Here is a 24729-nt window from a genome sequence, read left to right as displayed (position 1 = left end):
CAGGTAAATAACTAGGTATTTCCTTTCTTATTTAATACAACTGTTTGATAAAAAAGAAATGAAAAAAAAATCACCTGGCTTTCTACATATGTATGTGCAGCCTGCTAAAAAACACATTCCAGAAATACAACTCAGTGACTTCAACAACTCCACAAGCAGGTGTTTTTGAAAAGGTAACATTAGGCCTGGTGCAGTGGCTCATGTCTGTAATCCCAGCACCTTGGGAGGCCAAGGTGGGCGGATCATGAGGTCAGGAGATTGAGACCAGGAGATTGAGACCATCCTGGATAACACGGTGAAACCCTGTCTCTACTAAAAATACAAAAAATTAGCCAGGCGTGGTGGCACGCGCATGTAATCCCAGCTACTTGGGAGGCTGAGGCAGGAGAGTCGCCATGAACCTGGGAGGCGGTGGCTGCAGTGAGCCAAGATCATGCCACTGCGCTCCAGCCTGGGCGACAGAGTGAGACTCCATATCAAAAAAATAAAATAAATAAAATAAACGGTAACATTAAAATAATTTCAATATTTTTAGGCTTAAAAATTATCAGCTAGAAAAAATTTTGCAACTACTTTAAACAATTTTAGATGATTTTATATTTACATGTCTAACTGAAGTTTCTTCTTGACTTTTTCCCTTGAAGCACCCCTATAGAAAATGAAAATTTAGCTCTGTCAACACAACGTCTACTTTACTACACACACACTCTTGCCTTTCATCTTCCTAAATTACGTATTTGATTCTATTATGTCTGGAATTGGCTCCTTCCGGTGGGTTCTTGGTCTCATTAACTTCAAGAATGAAGCCACAGACCCTCACGATGGGTGTTACAGTTCTTAAAGATGGTGTGTCCGGAGTTTGTTCCTTCTGATGTGCAGATGTGTCCGGAGTTTCTTCTTTCTGGTGGGTTCGTGGTCTTGCTTGACTTCAGGAGTGAAGCCACAGACCTACACAGTGAGTGCTACAGCTCATAAAGGTAGTGCGGACCTAAAGAGTGAGCAGCAGCAAGATTTATTGCCAAGAGAAAGAACAAAGCTTCCACAGCGTGAAAGGGGACCCGAGAGGGTTGCTGGGGCTGGCTTGGGTGGCCAGCTTTTATTCCCTTATTTGGCCCTGCCCACGTCCTGCTGATTGGTCCATTCTACAGAGTGCTGATTGGTCTGTTTTACACAGTGCTGACTGGTGCATTTACAAACCTTTAGCTAGACACAGAGGGCTGATTGGTGTGGTTTTTTACAGAGTGCTGTTTGGTGCATTTACAAACCTTTAGCTAGACACAGCACTGATTGGTGTATTCACAATCCTTTAGCTAGACAGAAAAGTTCTCCAAGTCCTCACCTGACCCAGAAGCCAGCCAGCTTCACCTCTCACTATCAATGTTCAACATTTACATTATGGCTAAGTCAGTATAAAGTATGTGTAGTATTAATGTGTAGTATATAAATAGTATATATCCTTTACAACTTTTGCTTTCTCGAGGTAATTTTTAAAATCTGCTTATTTTCTATGTACCTATTGTTTATTCACATCTAAACTCTTAGCTATATATATAAACCTCTTTTTATTCTGTTCACAAATTAAAGTTTTTAAAAAACCTTTTCTTCTCCTTGAATAATGTTTCTTCTAAGTTATTTTCATTAATTTGTTTTTGGGTATTTTATTTTTGCTTTTTCTGATGTCTCATAATCTTAAAAGTGAGGGACCAAAAGGCTGTTTGGAAGCACTTGGTACAAAGATGAACTTGACCGCAAGCTACACAGTAGCCTGATTAAATAGAAACTTCCAATAGTGAAAACTTAGCTATCTATATTCTGGAAGCTGAGTGGCGGAAAAGGGCTTGGTGAGGGGTGATCCCCAACATTCAATATGCACATATTAACTTTTTCTTGCTTTCAAGTAGTTACTCCTGCCTTCAACTGTGCCTAGTGTGTTCACCCTCTACTGTATCCTCTCTGGAGAATAAGCCTCTGGTCTTTTGATCGAGCAGGCAGGAGACAGTTGCCCAGCTTCATGAATATTGCTGCTGGATATGGGGTCTTGCTCTGTCATCCAGGCTAGAGTGCAGTGGCGCAATCTTGGCTCACTGCAGCTTCCACCTGCTGGGTTCAAGTAGTTCTCCCACCTCAGCCTCCTGAGTAGCTGGGATTACAGGGGCACGCCACCATGCCTGGCTAATTTTTGCATTTTTAACAAAGATGGGGTTTCACCATGTTGGCCAGACTGGTCTCGAACTCCTGACCTCAGGTGATCCACCACGTGAGCCACCATACCCGGCGAGTACTGCTTCTTAAACATAATTTCAACTTATCCCATTTTGGCTTCCTCCTTCTGCACCACCCATGAAGCCACCAATTCCTAAGCTTTTGAGACCTGAGTGTAAAATCGTTGGTTCTCTGCTGTCCCCACCACCAGCTTCTATTCAGTTTCCTTCTGCATGCTTTGAGAAATTTAGTTACTTTGTTATTTCCTATTTTCCTTGATTTTTGTGTGTGTGTAAGTTTCTTCAATGATGTTTTGGTAAAAGTTTGGAGGGCAAAGAAGGGAGATGAGTATGTTCAATTCATCTTTTTTTTTTTTTTTGAGACAGAGTCTCACCCAGGCTAAAGTGCAGTGGTGCAATCTCACCACAACCTCCACCTCAAAGGTTCAAGCGGTTCTCGTGCCTCAGCCTCCGGAGTAGCTGGGATTACAGACGTGTGCCACCATGCCTGGCTAATTTTTGTATTTTCAGTAGAGATGGGATTTTACCATGTTGGCCAGGCTGGTCTCGAACTCCTGGCCTCAAGTGATCCACCCACCTCAGCCTCCCAACGTGCTGGATTACACGAGTGAGCCACTGTGCCTGGTCTCAATTCACCATCTTCACCAAGAAGTTTCCTAATACATTAAAACATGCAGGTACTGCTTTATTTTTATCTTGAAGGCAAACTCTTCCAAAGTCTCTTATCTTCTTCAGTTCCAGAGCAGTCTAGCTGCCTTTCTAGACTTAGCAACACACCTACTCTGGGATCTCCCTTCAATATCATCCTGAGAGCTCCCTTTGCCTCTCTTCTATGTTGAATTCTTGTTTCTTAAGTCCTATACCTTCCTCCTTCTTGGTTTATGCATTTGTTTTGGTTAGTTTCCTGAGAAAAGCACACAAGAGATCTTTTAGTACTTCACATCTGAAAAATGTCTACCCTCACACTTAATTCAGATTCTAGGTTGGAAATCATTTTCTCTTAGTTATTTGAAGGCACTGCTCTGTATTATATAAGATCTACGTTCTTCTAGATTCCATCGTTGATAATAAGAGAATTCATACTATTATGACTTGAAACAATTTGAAACCTAACTTCTTGGTCCTCTAATGAATTTAAGGTTCCTGTCTGCCTCTATTATTCTAAAAATTCACAGGGATGTGCCTTACTGTGGGTCACTTTTACTTGTGTGTTCACTCAGTGGGCCCCTTTAATTAAGGAAACTCATGTCCTTCAGCACTAGTAAAACTTTTTAAATTATTTATTTATTTTAAAATTTCTTTTTAAAATTTCTCTTCTGTGCCTTCCTTCTCAAACTCTGTATTTTCAGATGATAGACCCACAGGATTAACTTTTCATACCTTTTTTCATTTTATTCTATATTCTGGGAACTTTCATGATTCTTATCTTCCATTATTTCTACTAATTTATTTGTGCTATCATATTTTTAATTTCTAAGAGCTTTTTATAGCAACTTGTTATTATTTTATGGCTGTTTTTTCTTTTCTTACCTGAGAATATTAGTAGGTTTTTATGAAGTTTTCAGAGTCTATTTCCTCTAGGTTCCTTTCTGCTATGGATTTTGTACTTTGGTGACTATGTTTCATAGTAGCTTTCTTCCAATGACTAGTTATCTTTGACTATCTTTTCTTATTTAAATGTGAAGCACTTAATAGCTTCCTGGAAGCTCTATGCATATCAACAGTTAAGCTTCATGGTCTGATGACTGGCTATACTATTTCATCTGAGTATCCTCAACTGTCAGTATTTTTTGGTCTTTTCTATTGGGTCAGGCATATTCCCCAGAAAAAAAAAAATATTCCATTCTCATGCCTAAAGGGCCTGCCTGCCAGCATTCGGGAACCAAGTGTGGGAAGGAGCTAGGTCTCACTGCTTGACATACAGATTTGTATCTGATGTTTCATTTTAGTATCTTCCCCTCAATTGTGCCTTGTGTCTCCTCCCTCCAGCCCACCTTCAGTTCAGAATCCTCTCAATTCATCTTTTTCAAAAAACAAATGTCTGATTTCCTGGAGCAAGAAGGATAACCGCCTATTTGCAGTGGGGGAGGAAATACAGACATTTCTTAAAAAGAATTTCAACTAATCTTCCTATTCTACTTCACCTTCAGAAGTACATGTTGCTGCCAATTTGAATCTTTCTCAGGTTTTTAGGAGAAAGCATCTCTGTTTGCTCTAGTGTCAGGTTTTAGCTTTCCCATGCTTACTAAATCCTTCATGTTTTTGGTTTCCAAACTTTTGTTGTTGTTTCTTCTGGTCATTGTCCTTGGGAATTACACATTGCAATTATAGATGTTGGAAGTTTCAGACCATTGCATTAGATACATGCAGGTCAGGAGATCGAGACCATCTCTGAGGAACACAGTGAAACCCCCGCTTTACTAGGGAAATACAAGGCTGGAGCGGGAGTGCCAGGTTCTGAATACTGACGACACTTGAGAGCCGACTCCAGTCTCATAGAGCGACTGTTTCAAAAAAAAAAAAATTATCTTAGTACTTTTCTTTTTTTTTTTTTTTTTTTTTTTTTGAGACGGAGTCTCGCTGTCACGCCCAGGCTATGCAGTGGCTGACCCTGCTCACTGCAAGTCTGGCCCCGGTTCACGCCATTCTCCTGCCTCTGCCTCCTAGCTGGGACTACAGGCTCACCACCGCTACCGCTAATTTTTTTTGTATTTTTAGTAGAGACGGGTTTCTACTGTGGTCTCGGGATCTCCTGACCTCAGGATCCACTACCGTGGCCTCCCAAAGTGCTGGGATTACAGGCGTGAGCCACCGCTACCGGGCTATCTTAGTACTTTTCGAAAGGTTTAGAGAGGAGAGGTAAAAGAATATTTTTAATATTTGCAATCTTTTTGTTAATTGACTTCAAGCAATTTCCTTAATTCCTTCCAACCTTAGTAATTCATCAATAAAATTAGAATAAAATCTGTCTACTTTACAAAAGCTGTCATAAAATTAAAAAATAAAATAATGATATGAACAGCACTATAAAATACTACCAAAGTACAGAATTATTTCATCCTGATGCAGGCTTTCAAAAAGGGAAATGTTAACTTCTTAATATTAGTATCATTATTTTTAGAAATGTTAATTTATAAAAATGAGACTTTTCTCATACTATATTAGAATTTAGAAAAATTTAAACATGCCTTACCAAAAGGGTACACAGGTAATCGGCTCTAAAGAAACGTGATGCATAAACAATCTTCGATCTTTTATTGTGCCTAGGAAACAATTATTTTATATTACATATTAGTTAAAATCTAAGAGAATATCCATGTTCCTGTACTTACACAAAAAATTTGAGACAATTACAGACTTCAAAATTTTCAGTGAATGGATGTTCAATAAATGATAACTATGAAAATAAATTGCTGATTCACAAATTGATAGTGACTATGCACCAAATAACTCACAGTACAAGCATACAACAGAAATCAGTATACATTTAGTCAGCTGATGTTAACCATCATAACTCAAAGGTGTTAGCTAATTTCTGATGCAAATGCAAAATTTAAAATTTAGTCTTTGAAGGTTTAAAAGCTAAGCTTTAGATATTGTTCATTCTCAGTGTGTAACTTGTACCTAATTTTCAATAAGTCCACTAGTTGGAAATTGGTTGAATAAACTAGGATACACTGATACAGCCAGATGATCAACTACTATGTAACCATAAAAAAGAATGAGGAAGATCTCTATATACTCATTAAGGAGTTATCTCCAAATAATTCTTAAGTAAACAACAACCAATAAACAAGGTGGAAAATGGTGTATATACTGTACCTTTTGAGTAAGAAAGGGTAATGAGAATATATATGTATGTATTTGCTTATTTTTATTAAAAAGAATCTTGAAAAAAAAAAAAACACTAAAAAAGATTACCTACAGAAAGCAAGAGGTGGGTGAATAAAAACTCTAAGTATACCTTTTTGTAGTTCTGATGAATGAACTATGTCATGTTTTATTTATTCAAAGATAAAATTAAATAAGAAAAGACAAATCCTAAAATTGAAAACAAATGGAAAAAAAGGAATCTAACCTAACTATCAAATTGGTAACCACATCCAGAAGAATTATTTTGAGTGACATTTGAACACGGTATTTTGACTACACATCCTTAATAATATATGGGTTGAGTATCCCTAACCTGAAAATCCAAAATGCTCCCAAATCTGAAACTTTTTGAATGCCAACATGAGGCCAGTAGAAAATTCCACATCTGACCTCATGTGACAGGTCACAGTTTAAACTGTCTCATGCAAAAATTATTTAAAATATTGTATAAAATTACATTTAAGTTATATGTATAAGGTTTATGAAACTTAAATAAATTTCATGTTTAGACTTGAGTCCTATCCCCAGATATCTCATTATGTATTGTATATGTAAGCATTTTAAAATCTGAAAAAATCTGAAATCTGAAATAGTCCTGGTCCCAAGCATTTCAGATAGGGATACTCAACCTATATACTCTAAGGACAAAAACTGCAAAGAATTCTTACATTTTCCTAGTAGTTTTATTGTCAGTAGTTAATACTGACATTGTAAATTCAGATTATTATGTATATACTATAGGACAATGATTCTCAAGAAATAATCGGTGGAATCCTGACTGTGAGGTACCTACAACCATTTTAGGGAATCCAAGCTGTCAAAACTGTCTTATTAGTAAGATGTTATGTATGTCCTTTTCACTGTTGATATTTGTACTGTTGGTGTATTATGATTGCATACTTCAGTGCGTTTCTCAAGAAAATACACTTAAATGATGGAGTTGTGAGCTGTACTAGCTTTTTTTTCATGAAATACCTTTTACTTGAAAGAATAACCAACAAACTATAGTTATTCAGACTTGGGTATTCGGTAGACGTCTTTTCAAAAATGAACGAAAATAAGCTTGTCAACTACAAGAAAAATAAGTGACAATACTTATTGCCAGGGGAAAAATTCAAGCTTTTAGATGAAAATTAGAATTTTTGGGAAGCTTGTATCCAGCTTTGTAAGCTTGACAGGTTTCTACTACTTAAACTTTTCTGATCAGTAATGGTATCAATGAAAGTGATTGTTTAATACTGCATAATAAAACTGTCAACTTTCGGAAGATCCACATAACTCAGTGAACTCATATCTTCCAAATGACCAATGCATAATATTACAAATTTTAACATTAATCAATTTACATTTCTAATATGGTAAATATCAATAGATACATTCCACATAAATGCTCTTTTGGGTCCTCAGTAATAAGAGTATATATGTCCTCGATTGGGCACAGTGGCTCACTTCTGTAATCCCAGCACTTTGGGAGGCCAAGGCAGGTGGATCACCTGAGGTCAGGAGTTCAAGACTAGCCTAGCCAACATGGCGAAACCCCTTCTCTACTGACAATATAAAAATTAGCCAGGTGTGGTGGCACACACCTGTAATCCCAGCTACTCGGGAGGCTGAGGCAGGAGAATCTCTTGAACCCAGGAGGTGGAAGTAGAGGTCAGCTGAGATCATGTCACTGCACTCCAGCCTGGGCAACAAGAGCAAAACTCCATCTCAAAAAAATAAAAATAAAAAATATGAGGATCAAATAAAGAGTGAATATCTACTGGCTCAAAATAATTCCACAAGCAAGTTATATTTCATGCAACAGTAGCACTGTTAGAATACATCTTCCATTTACTTCTTTGTAGGACTATGTCAAAACCAATTTCTTCAGAAACACACGATTTGTCTATGTGCCTTATACTACCTAATGCCATTCTTTCAATACCTTGAGAGGAGTTACATCTTATACAGCCCCTAAAGACAGCTTATCAAGTAATAATACAGTAAAAATTACCCTACCAATTACTTATACATCTCAAAAAAAAAAAAAAAAAAACCAGTAAACATTGTTTTAATTTTCAACTCTCTTCAGAATTCTTGTGCACACTAAAGGTTGGAGAACAAGTTGGATGAAAAACAAAAACAAAAACAAAAAAACAGAAATAAACAGTTTTCTGGACATTCAAACCATCCTGTGTTTGTAACTTTCTAATTTCTATCACTAATGGGAGATGAGTTAGAAAATTCCAGATGTTCCTACTTCTTGTGGGATTTACCCTATGTGTTTCAGAACTAAGCGTCTTTAATATAATTATCCTTCACTATATGAACTCTTCCTATCCAAACTTAGAAATCAAATATATATAATGAACAATAGTTACACATGTCATATTTTCAAGCATTCCATGGTAAGAACTTTGGATTTCAGCCTGAATGAGACAGGTGCCAGAGAGTTTTAAGCAGCCAACTAACATGATCTGACCATTGTGTCAGGATGACTCTGGTTGAGGATGACTCTGGTTGCAGTGTTGAGAACAGCCTGAAGAAAAGGGACAAAAGCAGGGAGATCAACTAGAAGCTATGATAGTGGCTTAATGACAGTGGTGGGGGTACAGGCGGAAAGAAATGATCAAATTCTTGTTACATTTTTGATGGCAGAACCTACAGAACTTGTTGATGGGTTGGTATAAAGTATGAGGAAACAAAAGACTGAAACATTAAGAGTGGTACTGCCCCTTGTTGAGAAACGAAAGACAACTTAAAAAGTAGGTTTGGAGCAGGGATGGAGTCAGGAGTTCAGCACTGGTTACATGTTAACTTTGAGATGCATATTAGCAATGCAAGTCAAGATGTATTAAGCAGGCAAATGAATGAGTCTGGAGTTCAGGGACAGGTTAAGGCTGCAGTTATAACTGGCAGACAATGAAATTTAGATGGAGAAGAGATGTAAGGACTGAGCCGTGGGGCACTCCTGCCTAGAATAAGGAAGAACAGGCAAAGAAGACAGAAAAAGAGTGGCAATGTAGGAGGAGAACCAAGAGAATGTGGTGGTCTGGAGAAGACTGATAACTATGTCAAATGCAGCTGAAAGATAGTCAAATGAGGACTGAGAAATGTCCACTGGATTTGGTACCATAGAAATCATTGTGTTATTTAGGAAAGATGGATTTTGCTGTAATGCTGGAGACCAAAAGTCTGACTGGACTCCAAAACCTAAGCTTTAAATATTACACTACCTTTTTACTAAATTCTTACAGCTTTTTAAAAATAAAAAAGTCATTATTTTATCATCATTTCATGCTTCCCAATTACTTCAGCATCATACTAGATATTATAAAGGAAAAGTCCACTTAATAATAAGATACAAATTTAACAATTAAACCACACTGTAAAATATTTTCCAATATACACATCCAAAAGAACTGAGAAAAATGACTAAGAATATTATATACCATACCTATGGAAGGAGAAAAGATATAAATAAAAAGTGAATTTTACCATCTGGAGTGCTTTTTGAAGGCTTTAGGGATTTTTCTTGATTTTCTATTATCCTGTCAAATTCATTTAACAAGTTTCTTTTGATTGGGGGTTCTCCTAAAAAGAAATATTTCATGTATGTTTTTAAAGCAAATAATATCAGTTTTATTTCTCAAAAGACTACAGTCCATTTTTTTTAAAGCTAAAGTATTGACTCTTTAAATGTTAAACAAAAATACATACAACAAATAGTGACCTAATCTTTGAAAGAGAAAAGTCAGTTTTCAATGTCAATTACATTTTTGTTCTGTTTTGACCACTTTAAAACACCACTATTGAATAGGGTCTAGGGATAAACAGATGCTACCAGATACCACAGATAAGCTACTTTTGAAAAACTGACACTGAATATAACTCTAGGTTTACTGGCAATAAGGTCTAACAAAATTTCTTCAAATAAACTTTTTTTCTTTTTTTTTTTTTTTTACGGCAGGCGGGGAGTGGGGGCAGCCATTAAACTGAAGGAGGAATTTATTACGTAGATCTTTGAATTAGAGTTAAGAGGCTTTTTAAAATTACCAAATTACATTAAAGTACTAGTAATAGAAACAATTCTTATTTAAAAGTTCTACAGAGGCTAAGAGGGTAAGATTAAACCATAATTCAAGGTAGGCATTTCCATGTCATGCTGAGATAACATATGATAACAGGTACTTTGCTTCTTGATGCTTTATTACAGGGAATAAATTTGTATAATTTAATAAGTAAAAATGTCCATGCAAGGCGTTAGCAGGTGTTAGATTATTATAAAAGTGGTTTAATTGTTTAACAGTGACCTGTACTGTTCCAGTAACCAGAAGCTGGCTAAGCTATATACTTATATGAAACAGAAACACCATTGAAAGCATTTACAAGTCTGAGTTATTGTTTTTTTTCCCCTAGGTAGAAGGTCAATACACTTCAGTATGCACAAGAACAGAATGGGTTGCTATAAATAAAGCCATTATTTTCCACAAAAGAATTACAAACATCTTTAGGCATGTACACTTCAGGATTTCACACTAAAGGACAGCAAACAGTTTAAGTATTATAAACTTACTACTTTGTCCATAAAGTAAACCCTATATTGAATGTGACCTGGATAACACTTGATTAAGTAAATCTGTATCCACCAGAATGACTTAGGGGCAAAAGACACTTTTTGAATGAGGAGACTGACTTCAGTGTCTCTCTGTAATATGTGAGGTCTAGACAGGAAGAATTCTAATAACTAAAATATTTTTAGGAGTTATAGGTTTTTTAAAAAGGAAACAGTTATTTAAGATTATCCACTGTAATGTTGGAGTTTTGGCGTTTGCTTTAATTGTAACTAACCAACAGATTCAATTATTTAAGATTATTACCAGATACACTAACAGAAAAAAATACACAAAAAAAAACAAAACCAAATACATATCTAATATAGGTATGTATTAGGTTAACTTAATATAGTCATTTGTCACAAAATGACATTTTGGTCAACAACAGACCACATATGCAATGGTCATCCTGTAAGACTTTAATAGTGGTCCCATAAATTATTATTATTATTATTTTTTGAGATGGAGTCTTGCTCTGTCGCCCAGCTCTGCCTCCAGGGTTCAAGTGATTCTCCTGCCTCAACTTCCCTAGTAGCTGGGATTACAGGTGTGTGCCACCACGCCCAGCTAATTTTTATATTTTTAGTAGAGATGAGGTTTCACCATGTTGGCCAGGCTGGTCTTAAACTCCTGACCTCAGGTGATCCGTCTGCCTTGGCCTCCCAAAGTGCTGGGATTACAGGCATAAGCCACTGTGCCCAGCCCCATAAGATTTTAATACTGTATTTTTACTGTACCTTTTCTATGTTCACATACACAAATGCTTACCATTGTGTTACAATTGCCTACAGCATTCAGGACAGTAACACGCTGTATAGGTTTGCAGCCCAGGAGCAATAAGCTATACCATATAGCCTAGGTGTATAGTAGGCTATACCACCTAGGTTTGTGTAAATATACTCTATGATGTTCCCACAATGATGAAATCTAACAACTTATTTCTCAGAACATATATCCCTGTCAAATGACACATGACTGTAGTTGAACTCAGTTGTTAGATATATATACATTTAAAAGGGAAGTTAGAGTAGTCTACATAACATTAAGATCAAGATACTATTTATTAACACTACTGTTTTTAGCTCACTTCCTAAATGAAAAAAAGAGAGCAAGCCAACCCTTACTTACTAAATACTCTCTGCATACTATCTGCCAAGTTCACTAAGTGCTTTAAATACACTTTTTTTTTTTTTTTTGAGACAGTGTCACTCTGTTGCCCAGGCTGGAGAGCAGTGGTGTGATCTCGGCTCACTGCAACCTCCGCCTCCCAGGTTCCAGTGATTCTCTTGCCTCAGCTTCTGGAGTAGTTGAGATTATAGGTGTGCGCCACCACACCTGGCTAATTTTTTGTAAAGACAGGGTTTCACCATGTTGGTCAGGCTGGTCTCAAACTCCTGACCTCAGGTGATCCACCCACCTGGGCTTCCCAAAGTGCTGGGATTACAAGTTGTGAGCGACCACACCCAGCCCTCATGGAAGGTGTTATTTGCATTTTATAGATAAGGAAACGGAAGCTATGTAACTAGTATAACTAAGTAGTATATATTACCCAGTACACGGTATAACCAGAAAGCAACTTTTAAAGTTCATATAAGTCAGAATCTGAACTTGCTATGTATATGAAAACAGTTAAGTTAGTATTATGCAGGTTTTGTTAAAAGAGTTTCAAATTTTCTAGAGAAACTCAAACTTTTTAACAGTAATTTCTCAATTATTATACTAATAATCTTTTGAAAATACATTAAGAGACCCTTAAAATGATTTCTTGGCATACAGATTCAGAGATATCGAATCAAGCCATACTCCCCCAAACTAACTACGCAAAAATGGCTGAAAATACATACTTACTTTATAACATTCTTGTTAGCATACCAAGTCTACTGAATAAACACTTTAAAAATAGTGATTGGCAACATGAAAACTAAAAACGAACACTTACCCGCTGAGATAAGGGCCTCTCCTCTTCTTTTTCCAATTCTTGAATTTGACAAAACCATTTCCTCATTTTGAGGACATGTAAAAAGAGAGTGTGTGGCATGACTTGGCAGTTCAGAATCTGTCAGTTCACCATCTTCCATAAAAGCTTTAGCAATTTCTACTGCTTCTGTTTCAAAGTAGTTTTCTGAATCTTTGGAGTAAGTAGAACAAACTTCTATATTTGTTTTCACAGGAACATCAGAAAAAGCTTCAGTTTTACCAATTTCCATTTTTACATTTTCAGGTGAAGCCTGTTCTTTTCCCAAAACATGAATGTTCTCAACAAGTGAGACTTTGGTTCCTAATACCAACTGTTGTTTGTCTTGTTTAAATTGAGAGAGAGATGGAGAAACTTTAATAGAGTGATTATTTTCTGAAGAACCACCTTCAACATTAAAGTTATTTGATAAATTATATTCTTTACTGCAGGCTTTTTCCATTTCTGAGTTTACACAGTGCTCTGGGGTTCTCTTATCAACACAAGGAAGTATTTTTGATACATTTTGTCTAGATGTAGGTGAATAGTGAAGACTATGCTCAGTTCTGATTATATCAAATTCCTCTAACATTCCTTTAACTTTGTGTAAGGAACTTTCGGAAATGGAAACTTGCTTTCCACTTGCTGTACTAAATCCAGAGAAAGCAGATGAATTTACCACATTATATGAAAAGTCTTTTTGGGATGATATTAAATGTTTTGGAGTATGTATAGTAGTATTTTCTTCTCTTGTGAGCTGGTCTGAATGTTCATTACTTTTAAACAATACTTTGGAAAAGACTTGCTTGGTACTATCTTCTATTTCAGAAAACACTTGTCTTGCCTTTTGTAATGAAGCATCTGATACCTGGACAGATTTTCCACTTGCTGTGCTAAAAATCCCACAAGTATTTGTAGATGGGACTGACTTAGGAAACTTCCCTATACTACATTTACATATATCTGAAGTTTCCAAACTAACATCACAAGGTGACATTTTAGAAACTTGCTCCAATCCAGACATATTTTGGTTATGTTGTAAAATTTCTTCACTTTGAATGTCAGCAAAAACCTTATGTGAATGCATGCTACACTCATCACTATCTAGAGAGTTATGAAAAATATCCTCTGAATCATCCAATGCCTCGTAACGACCTGCCACAATTTTTGTTTGGCAAATATTTGATTTATTCTCATTGTTTTCCTTAATTACTTTACCGAAACTGTCTGTAAATATCTCTTTCACTTTTTTAATTGTTTCATGTGAAACACAAATGATTTTACCACTGGCTGTACTAAATGCAGGTGGCCCTACCTCAAAATTATTACAATTAGATATGGACAATTTAATGGCTGCATTTTTATTTTTGCAGGGTGAAGAGCTAGTCACAAGTTCCTCAACACAAATACCTTCATTTACAGTTTGAGGGTATGTATTTGCATCTTTTACACTGGATATTACTTTGGAAAAACTAGTGTTTTTTTGGTCTTCAACTTTCTTCAATACTGGCTCAATACCAGAATCAAGTTTATTTTTCGAGAGATATCCCGAATCACTATATACTTCATCAGAAAGGTAGGAATAGCTGTTAGACATGCTACTGTTATTTAAAGTAGTATCTTGTTTTTCGGAGGGATGATTTTTGTCACTTTCAGCTATAGTATTCTTTGAATTATTTTCATACAAAGAATTTCCTACATAATCCGCAGTATTTATTCTTTCTGGTTGATCATCAAATATTCCTTCTCTAAGCCATTGTTTTGCTTCAAGTAATGAAGTTTGACTCACAGAACGTTTTGTACTACAACTTGTGTAAAAAGCCAAGGCTGAATTTTCAATGACTGAATAAGGGGACTGATTTGTGTAACAAGTTGCAGGACTTTTTGCTGTTTCTTTTTCTACATTTTCATGTACTTTAACTTTCAAAAAGATACTTTTTGACGTTTTGAGATTTTCAGTTTGTCTACACAAATGATCACTTAACAGCTTAGGTGGCACCACAGTCTCAATAGAAACAAGGTTTTTATCATTATTGAGAGAATTCTGCATTTCTTTACACTTTGGGGCAGTTGTGATCTCAACTGTTTCACACGCTAATTCAAGGTCTTTACAAGCCTCTCTGTACTTTAGGGTCTTTGCCCATTGATGGCTAAAACTGGTGATTTCACTAGTACCTTGCTCTTTTTCATCAAAAAGATTTTTCACTTTGTCCAAAGATTCCTTTGTAATTTTAACTTTTTTCCCACTAGCTGTATGAAAACCCAACAGAGTAGGTTCTTTGATCTTTTCATCACCTTGGGGTCGTTCCTGGAAGGTCACTAGTTGATTTCCAGTACCAACTGGGACACTTTCTTTCAGTATTTTGTTTTTAACTGTGTCTGTTTCCTCATGACTTAGAATGTCCATTTTGTTCTTTCTTATGTCAGAATGTAATTTAGAATTTAAGGAAAAGTTATGCAATTCTTCTGGTTTCGGATCAAAGAAATTTACAATTTTATTAAATGACTCTTTGGTGACACTAATATTTTTCCCACTTGCAGTCTGAAAAGATATATCAAAAGTCTCAAAATCTTTTATATTTTGCTCTGTTTTAGTAGCAGTTAACTGTTCTTTATTTGAAGTATTACCATGACATGTTTCTTGAGCTTTCACGACTTCCAAAAAAGTTAAATCTGACAAACCTTCTTTAATCTGAGTGTTTCCCTCCTTCATAAACTGGCCAGATAATTTAAGACATATGTTGTGCTGATCAGTAAATGGCAAGTCCTTTTCATCTTTATGAATACAAACAGTATCATTTTTACTTGAATCACTGCCAACAAATTCTAAGTTACGAGAATTTCTACTGGCAGCAGTATATCTGTTATCTTCATTTTCAGTATTTATCTTGTAATTTTCAGTAATTTCTTCAACAAAAGTCCCAGTAGTCATTTCAATATTATTTTGTAACATCAGGTGGCATTTATTTTTTCCACTTACAGTTTTATCATTATGATTTTCTATCTTAAACATTGAAACAACAGAATCATGAAATTTACTTGAAGATAAACTTATTGGATCTACTTCTGCAGAAGTTTCCTCACTAATATTCTCAATATCACTAAACAGTTTCACAGCTTTTTGCAGAGCTTCAGTAGAAACATTCAGTTTTACGCCATGAGCAGAATAAAAGCCCCTAAACGCCACTTCATTTTCATCTGTTAAATAACCAGAAGCACTTTTGTTACAGTCATTTTTCAACAAGCCAGCAAACTTTTGTTTAATTCCTACTGTACCTTCAAATTGCTTGCTGCTGTCTACCTGACCAATCGATGGGGCATTCATTATGACAAGACCAGCATCTCTGTTTTCCACAGAAGTAGTATTTAAGATAGTCACCTGGTTTTCAGGCACTTCAAATGTATTCTTCTGCAATATGTAGCTTGGTTTTCTAAACTGAGTAAATTCAAACTGACTTCCTGATTCTTCTAATATAGTAGAAAGTTCTGTAATTTCTGCCTTTTGGCTAGGTGTTAAGTTATGGTTTGAATTAAAATCCTGCTTTGAAAATGACATCTGAGGGGTTATATGACTATTTTTACAATCAGAAACAACTACACTACTCTGTAAATGTGCAGATACAGTATTAATTGACTGAGGCTTGCTCAGTTTCTTTTGATTATCTAATGCCAAGGTATTTACAATTTCAACACAAGCTAAACTAGCAGGATACTGTTCTTCAATATCTTTGAAGAACATTTTGCTCTTTTTAATGTTATGTTCAGAGACCTTGATTTCCTTATTTGAAGCTGTTCTGAAGCTACCTCCAAAACTGTGATTTGAAATTGGATCTAAGGGTCCTGCCCATTTGTCCATGCAATCATTATTTTTGTCTGGAATTTTATCTATATTCAAGATGTCCGGTTGTAAATCTTGACCTAGAGTGATTTTTAGATGCTGCTTTACACTATTTTTGTTCTCCTCTGCAAGATCATAAACTATATTTGATGAGTCCAAATCTTTTTTAATCGACACTTGGGTTGCTTGTTTATCACCTATGTCTGCATATAAAACCATGGTAGAGTTCTTGAAAATGGGTTCATTTACACAAGTCAAGTCTGTTTCATGAAGTTCCTTAGTATTTCCTAAAGCAAAATTATTCCTTTCATTAGCTACTTGGAAGACAAAATTATTCTCATTGTCCGAGAAAAGTTCTTCAGAGTCTGGATTGACAGTTATTTTTGGAATTAAAGTAGTCTCTTCTTGATCTTTTTGGATTACTCTTAGATTTGTGTTTTGGTTGAATTGTACCTTTCTTGAAGGTGATGCTACTCTTATGTATTTTTCAGGTGGCAACAGCTCAACATGTTTAGAATTTTCACTTAAAGCACATACATCTTGATTCTTTTCCATGGGAATATTTTTGGTTAGTTCAAAATCAGACTCATAATTGTTACCTTTGAGCTCGTCTGACATTTTGTATGACTCTTTGCCTCTAGAAATCATGACTAGGTTTGACAGAACATCCTTGGAAGTAGGAGTTAAAATAAGAGTGCTGGCATTTTCATGGTCATATAAAGAACTTTTCTGGGATTGAAAGTCAGTATCACTATATTCTGCTTTTGAATGTTGTACTGGGTGATGTGCTGCAGCCAAGACCTCTTCTTTTATATCTGAAACTTTTCTGCTTTTTGGATCATTTTCATACTGTCCTTCCTGTAGAAACAACAGAGAATCAGCCTCTGGGGTAATAAATAACTGTAGTTCTTCCTTATTACATTTTGCTTCTTTATAATCAAGATCCTGAGAGATTATTGTATTATTAGAAGAACATGTTTCATTTCTAGAACATTTCCTCAGAATTGTCCCAAAAGAGCTGGTTAAGGACAAAGTTGGTTCTTCAGAATAATTCTGTGAACACCTTCTTTCGACAGAAGAATGAAATAAACCTAAACATAAAAACACAAAGTGACAAAATTAAAGTACCATCAATCACATTCACTAAATATTTTTCACTAAGTTAAAAAGGTAGTGTTTGGGCACGGTGGCTCATGCCTGTAATCTCAGCACTTTTGGGAGGCTGAGGCAGGAAGACTGCTTGAGCCCAGGAGTTCGAGACTAGCCTGCAACATAGCGAGACCATGACTGTAAGAAAAATAAAAATTAGCTGGGTGTGGTAGTGTATGCATGTGGTACCAGCTACTCGGGAGGGTGAGGTGCAAGGACTGCTTGAGCCCAGGAGGTTGAGGCTACGGTGAGCTGAGATCACACCAGTGCACTCCAGACTAGGTAACAGAATGAGACAGTCTCTAAAAAATAAAAATAAATAAAAAGGGTAGTGTTCAAAACACAAATTACATGAGAATAAGTGAATGTCAAATTTAAAGCAGAAAGAATCCTAAATATGCTCTATGTTTTAGTTATTACATTTTTTAGCTAAAGATAAATTAGAACCAAGTTTTTTTTTTAATAACAGGTACCAACTCAATCAAAATTAGTATCGAGGTCAAGGAAGTAGCTAGCTTCCATAAACAAAACTCAAAGTAATTTTTATTGGAAAATAAAATTGAAAAAATTTCATTGCTATTAATACAGGTGTGAACAGAAAAGCAAGGCATAGAAAAGGAATTAGAAAAGTAACAATTTTCTTAATTTTTTCACATTGAAAAAAACAAAACCACAATTTTTAAAAACAGGGTCCATATACTAAAAGCCTGAAAGATGACCTAATCTCAATGATAAAGGCAAATGAGTTCAACTGCTCTGTTAAATTTCTTGACCCTCTGAATTTTCTACTAACCAGTTCTTAATTGCATTTTATTTCATCAGTGATCACATTTATTTCATCAGTGATCACATGTATTAGCTCTTTTTTTTTTTTTTTTTTGAGATGGAGTCTCGCTCTGTCACCCAGGCTGGAGTGCAGTGGTGTGATCTCAGCTCATTGCAACCTCCATCTCCCAGGTTCAAGTGATTCTCCTGCCTTAGCCTCCAGAGTAGCAGGGATTACAGGCACATGCCACCACATCTGGATTTTTGTTTTTTTAATAGAGATGGGGTTTTACCATGTTGACCAGGCTGGTCTCGAACTCTTGACCTTAAGTGATCTGTCTGCCTTGGCCTCCCAAAGTGCTGGGATTATAGGCATGAGCCACCACGTCTGGCCTATATTAACTTTTTCATTGGCTTTAACTATGATATGCATAGTATCAAACATTTTCCTCTAAAAATTTAACCCAAACTTCAAACAGTTCTGTACTCTGGTCTCACCAACTCTACTATTCACTGAGCTATTCATTAAAATCTTCTCATAGGTAGATAAAATCACTTTGTAAACATACAGTTTAGTTGCTAAGTGAACAGTTGTAACAACAGAGGACAGAGTTACACCGTAGAGATGCTGAAATAGAGCAATAACAGTATGCAATCTTCAAAATATTTAAGAAAATTATGTAACAACAACAGCAACAAATCATTATTTTAGAACCAGCCTACATTAAATTTAGCTAGTACTACTTTTTTTTTTTTTTTTTAGGGACAAGGTCTCATTTTGTGGCCCAGGCTGGAGTGCACTGGTACAATTTTGGTTCACTGCAGCCTCAGTCACTTGGGCTCAAGTGATGCTCCCGTCTGAGCATCCTGAGTAGCTACAACATCAGAAGCATGCCACCATGCCTGGGTATTTTAAATATTTTGTAGAGATGGGGTCTTGCTAAGTTGCCTAGGGTGTTCTTAAACTCCTGACCACAAGTGATCCTCCTGCCTTAGCCTTCCAAAGTGCTAAGATTACAGGCATTAGCCACTATATCTAGCCTAATTTTTTTAACATGCTTTAGAGAAAAATACATAGTAAATACCAACACATATTTATAGAGTTGTCCAATTTGTGTATAATAAATACTTTTTAAATTAAAGCAGGAATTAGCTAGCCAAGCTCTGAATGTTTATGAATCAAAAACTTTCTCAAGTTGTTGGCTGGAATGTAAATTAGTTCAACCATTGTGGAAGACAGTGTGGCAATTCCTCAAAGACTCAGAACCAGAAATACCATCTAACTCAGCAATCTCATTACTGGGTATATACCCAAAGGAATAAAAATCATTCTATTATAAAGATACATTCACATGTATGTTCGCTGCAGCACTATTCACAATAGCACAGACATGGAATCAACCCAAATGCCCATCAGTGACAGACTAGATAAAGAAAACGTGAAACTATACACCATGGAATACCATGCAGCCATAAAAGGAACAAGATCATGTCCTTTGCAGGGACATGGATGGAGTTGGAAGCCATTATCCTAAGCAAACTAATGCAGGAACAGAAAACCAAACATCACATGTTCTCACTCATAAGTGGGAGCTGAACAATGAGAACACACGGACACAGGGAGGGGAACAACACACACTACGGTCTGTCTGGAGGTGGGGTGTGTTGGGGGAGGGAGAGCATCAGGAAAAATAGTTAATACATGTTGGGCTTAATACTTAGGTGAAGGGTTGACAGGTGCAGCAAACCAACATGGCACACGTTTACCTATGTAACAAACCTGCACGTCCTGCACATGTACCCTAGAACTTAAAATAAAGCTGTCTCAAGAGTGACGGATATATACATACTAGGCAAACTTATCTACCATGTTTGAGTGACCTGATTCTAAACACTGGTAATTAAAGACCTAAACAATAATGCATACAGACAATGCCTAAGATTAAATATAAGATACGAAGATTTTAAAAAGCACAAAAAAACACATAAGGAATCATCATCTATAAAACTATATGTATTATTTACTCAATAAAAAAAAAAAAAGAGAAAGGTACCTGAATCAGCATTTGCAAATGTAAGTGGTGCTTCAAAAGCATTTGCTTCAAATTGGGCTGAACAGTTCATTAGTTCTGATTTTTGGTCTTTCGGTATTTTTTTTCCTTGATAAGATGTTTCATCATGTATAGCATAAATAAACTTATTTGTTTTCTTTTTCAAAGTAGATATTAAACCTGCATTCTTCGAAGCTACAGAAGTCTGTGTGGTGGCAGCTGGCCAGCTTCCATTATCAATTGAATTTGGACATAAGGAGTCATCCTTCCGTGAGCAAACAGTATGTATTTCCAGTCCACTTTCAGAGGCTTCAGTTTCTTTTTTAAAGTTTGGATCAGTCACATGACCTGAAAAACTTGCATTGAAAGTCTCTTTAGGTGATTCTCTAATTCTGAATATAGACTTTTTGATACCCTGAAATGAAGAAGCCATTGGAGAAGTTTCAGATACTGCCTGCTTTACTGCAAGAATGTAGTCTTTGTGAGATTCAAGATGCTGCTCTTCATCTCTCTTATTTACCACTGTTTCCTCATTTAATGGCTTCTCTGATTTTGGTAGGCTAGAAATATGTGGCAAAGAATTCTCTGAAGTAAGAAAATCTTTCTTTCTTTCATTCTCTGTGTTTAATAGGTCTTTTTCTGAATTATTTTGGTCACAAGAAGAAATATGCAATAGGGGTATTTTCTCCATCTGGGTTCCATTTAGACCTGAAAGGGTTAGTTGAGACCATTCGCAGGCCAAAGATGGTACAACTTCCTTGGAGATTTTGTCACTTCCACTCTCAAAGGGCTTCTGATTTGCTACATTTGAATCTAATGGATCAGTATCACTTGATTCCATTTCAGATACAAATGAGTACTTTTCTTTCACTTGGTTTTTAGATTTTTCACATTCATCAGCGTTTGCTTCATGGAAAATTTTTTTCCTAGTCTTGCTAGTTCTTACTTTTTGTAGATTTCCTGTTCTACATTTAGAAAAACATAATGAAAAACTATCTTCTTCAGAGGTATCTACAACTGTTTCATATACTTCATCTTCTAGGACATTTGGCATTGACTTTCCAATGTGGTCTTTGCAGCTATTTACTTTAAATGAATTCCCTAATGTTCTTCCAAATCCTATTAAAGTATAAAACAGAAGCACATAAATAACATTTTATAAGCCATATAATTTACATTATTCTCATAACCTTTCTCATAGAAAAAGTATATGTAGAATATACTAAATATTACATGTCAGTATTTAAAGGGTTATTGTGAGTACTTGGCATTTTATTTTTTGGCTAGTCACCCCTTCTCCTGTTCTCCTAGTAAAGCCTGATTCCCCTGATTCCAATGAACCTAAAGCCTTTTATTCATACAACAATCCCTAAAAATCTTTCTTTAGCAGTTCTACACAATTAAAACTCACCTAATCTTACCATATATACAATTAAATATTCTAAGACCTATCAAAACAGATGTTCCAAATCAATTTTGTGGCCGTATAAGGGTAAATCTGACTTTACATATGCATATACATACATACATGATATCACAGGCAAAAACAGATATCAAATCCTACAGTTATACAAACATACACACATACTAAGAAAAGTGCAATAATCCATGACCTGATTAGGTAAACTATGGTATATCTAAACCACATTTACTTTCTAATTAGAAAAAAAAGCTCAGATTTTGTTAATTATATATCTTACTGTCTCTGAAAATTTTCAATAGGCTTTGTTTTTGTGTCACAACCACATATTGAACAGTACTATCTTATACGGTATTTAAATACCGTCATGGAAATCAAATTAGTTTCTCTTTTTTTCCACTGAGACAGGGTCTCACTCTGTCGCCCAGGTGGGAGTGCAGTGGCACAAACACAGCTCACTGCAACCTTGACCCCCTGGGCTTAAGCGATCCTCCCACCACAGCCACCTGAGTAGCTGGGATCACAGGCACATCAAGTTAGTTTCTACTCTCAATACTTTAAGATAAAACACTACTTCAGTAGTCAAGAAAGGAAAAGTAATGTATTTTCTCTTTAAGAAAAGAGGAGAGATCCTTCAAAGGTGCCAATTAAAAACAGTAGTTCAAGCTGGGCACGGTGGCTTATGCCCATTTGAGACCAGCTTGGCCAACATGGTGAAATGTCATCTCTACTAAAAATACAAAAAGTAGTCGGGCGTGGTAGTGCATGCTTGTAATCCCAGCTACTTGGGAAGCTGAGGCAGGAGAATCGCCTAAGCACAGGAGGCAGAGGTTGCAGTAAACTGAGATTATGGGTGACAGCACAAGGCTCCATCTCAAAAAAAAACCCAAAACAACAACAAAAAACTGTAGTTCAACTAAACAGAGGACTTACTATGACTTGTAGCTTCTCTTTGATTTGTGTTTTCACTGTCTGTCACAGAAGGGATACATCTATCATTTTTCTTCAGACTTTTATCATGGTTAGAAAAATAGCTTTTCACATTCTGCAAAAAGTATAGTTTAAAAATCACTAGTATAAAAACTCTCAATGCAAATATAGTAGTAGTCCCCCCTTATCCATGGTTTCACTTTTGGTGATTTCAGTTACCTTCAATCAACCTAGGTCCAAAAATTTTTAATGGAAAATTCCAGAAGCAAGCAATTAATAAGTTTTAAATTGTGTGCCATCCTGAGTAGTGTGATGAAATCTTGCACCATTACGATGTAGAAATCTTAGGAAAGGAAAATGGAAATGGAGAAAAAAAACTTGCACCATCTTGCTCCATCCCACCTGGGACATGAATCATCCCTTTGTCCAGCGATAGTATCCAGGCTGTATATGGGACTCACCTGTTAGTCACTTAGTAGTCTTGGTTATCAGATCGGCTATTGTGGTACCACAGTGCTTGTGTTCAAGTCACCCTTATTTTACTTAACAATGGCCCCAAAGCACAAGTGTAATGATGCTGGCAATTCAAATATGCCAGAAAGAAGCCATAAAGTGCTTCCTTTAATTGAAACAGTGAAAGTTCTCGACTTAAGGAAAGAAAAAATGTACTGCAAAATCTATAGTAAGAACAAATCTATCTGTGAGATTGTAAAGGAGGAAGACATATGAGCTGGTTTTCCTGTCACAGCTCAAACTGCAAAAGTTATGGCCACACAGTGCACCATAGAAATAAAAAAGGAATTACAGGCCGGGCGCGGTGGCTCAAGCCTGTAATCCCAGCACTTTGGGAGGCCGAGACGGGCGGATCACGAGGTCAGGAGATCGAGACCATCCTGGCTGACACGGTGAAACCCCGTCTCTACTAAAAAAAAATACAAAAAACTAGCCGGGCGAGGTGGCGTGTGCCTGTAGTCCCAGCTACTCGGGAGGCTGAGGCAGGAGAATGGCGTAAACCCGGGAGGCGGAGCTTGCAGCGAGCTGAGATCCGGCCACTGCACTCCAGCCTGGGCGGCAGAGCGAGACTCCATCTCAAAAAAAAAAAAAAAAGGTATTACATTTGTGGGTAGAAAACATGAACAGATTGTTTTGATTGACAGCTACACATTATGCCAGAAAGCATAGAGCCTATACGAAAACTTCGGCAAGGGATCTCCTGAAACAAATGATACCAAGCCATTTACTGCAAGTAAGGGAATGTTACACAGATTCAAGAATAGGTTTGGACTGAAAAATATAAAAATTTTTATTTTTATATTCATCTGCTGATGAAGCTGCTGCCACACGAGTACAGAACAATAAGGTATTTTGAGACAGAGAGACAAAACATTCACATAACTTTTATTACGGTATTTTGTTATAATTGTTCTATTTTATTATTAGTTCTTGTTAATCTCTTACTGTGCCTAATTTATGAATTAAACTTTATCACAGGGTACGTGCTTATAGAAAAAAAGATTATAGGTATATATACATAAATACTACACATATTTTTAATATACGTACAGGGTTCGGTACTATCTAAGGTTTCAGGCATTCACTGGGGGATACTGGAATGTATACCCCATGAATAAGACGGGACTACTGTATATATTGTATATATGCAACTTAAACAGAGACAGCAGAGTTTCACAGAAAGGTAAAATCACATATAGCATCAGGTTTAGAGACTTTCTCAAAGGCTTAGATAAATTACAGATTAGGAAATTAAAAATGTTAAGATAAATAATTTAACAAGGCATTCCAAAATTGTTAGCAGTTTCAACAGTCTAATCAATTTGTCACATTTACTTACAGCAGTAGTATCATGAGGAAATAGAGTTTCAGATGCTTCCTCATTTCTGACTGCAAGACAAAAATTTATGTGTATTG

The 24729-nt window shown here is 36.2% G+C and overlaps 1 protein-coding gene across 3 annotated transcripts in view; it reads right to left on the bottom strand.

Moving 5' to 3' along the window:
• BRCA2 (BRCA2 DNA repair associated) overlaps positions 1 to 24729 on the bottom strand; it is a 92875-nt gene that overhangs the window by 53698 nt on the left and 14448 nt on the right. For all 3 annotated transcript variants that reach the window (XM_021929368.2, XM_003913740.5, XM_021929370.2), the window contains exons 8-13: positions 24653 to 24702; positions 22804 to 22915; positions 20454 to 21569; positions 12633 to 17576; positions 9576 to 9671; positions 5416 to 5485 (exon numbers count right to left, since the gene is read on the bottom strand). In XM_021929368.2, the coding sequence (XP_021785060.2) occupies positions 5416 to 5485; positions 9576 to 9671; positions 12633 to 17576; positions 20454 to 21569; positions 22804 to 22915; positions 24653 to 24702 (6388 nt within the window). The remainder of the gene's footprint in view (positions 1 to 5415; positions 5486 to 9575; positions 9672 to 12632; positions 17577 to 20453; positions 21570 to 22803; positions 22916 to 24652; positions 24703 to 24729) is intronic.

This window comes from Papio anubis, chromosome 15, assembly GCF_008728515.1.
Source record: "Papio anubis isolate 15944 chromosome 15, Panubis1.0, whole genome shotgun sequence".
Taxonomy (NCBI): Eukaryota; Metazoa; Chordata; class Mammalia; order Primates; family Cercopithecidae; genus Papio; species Papio anubis.
The sequence above is the reverse complement of the archived record's forward strand: the minus strand, read 5'-3'. Positions and strand labels throughout refer to the sequence as shown.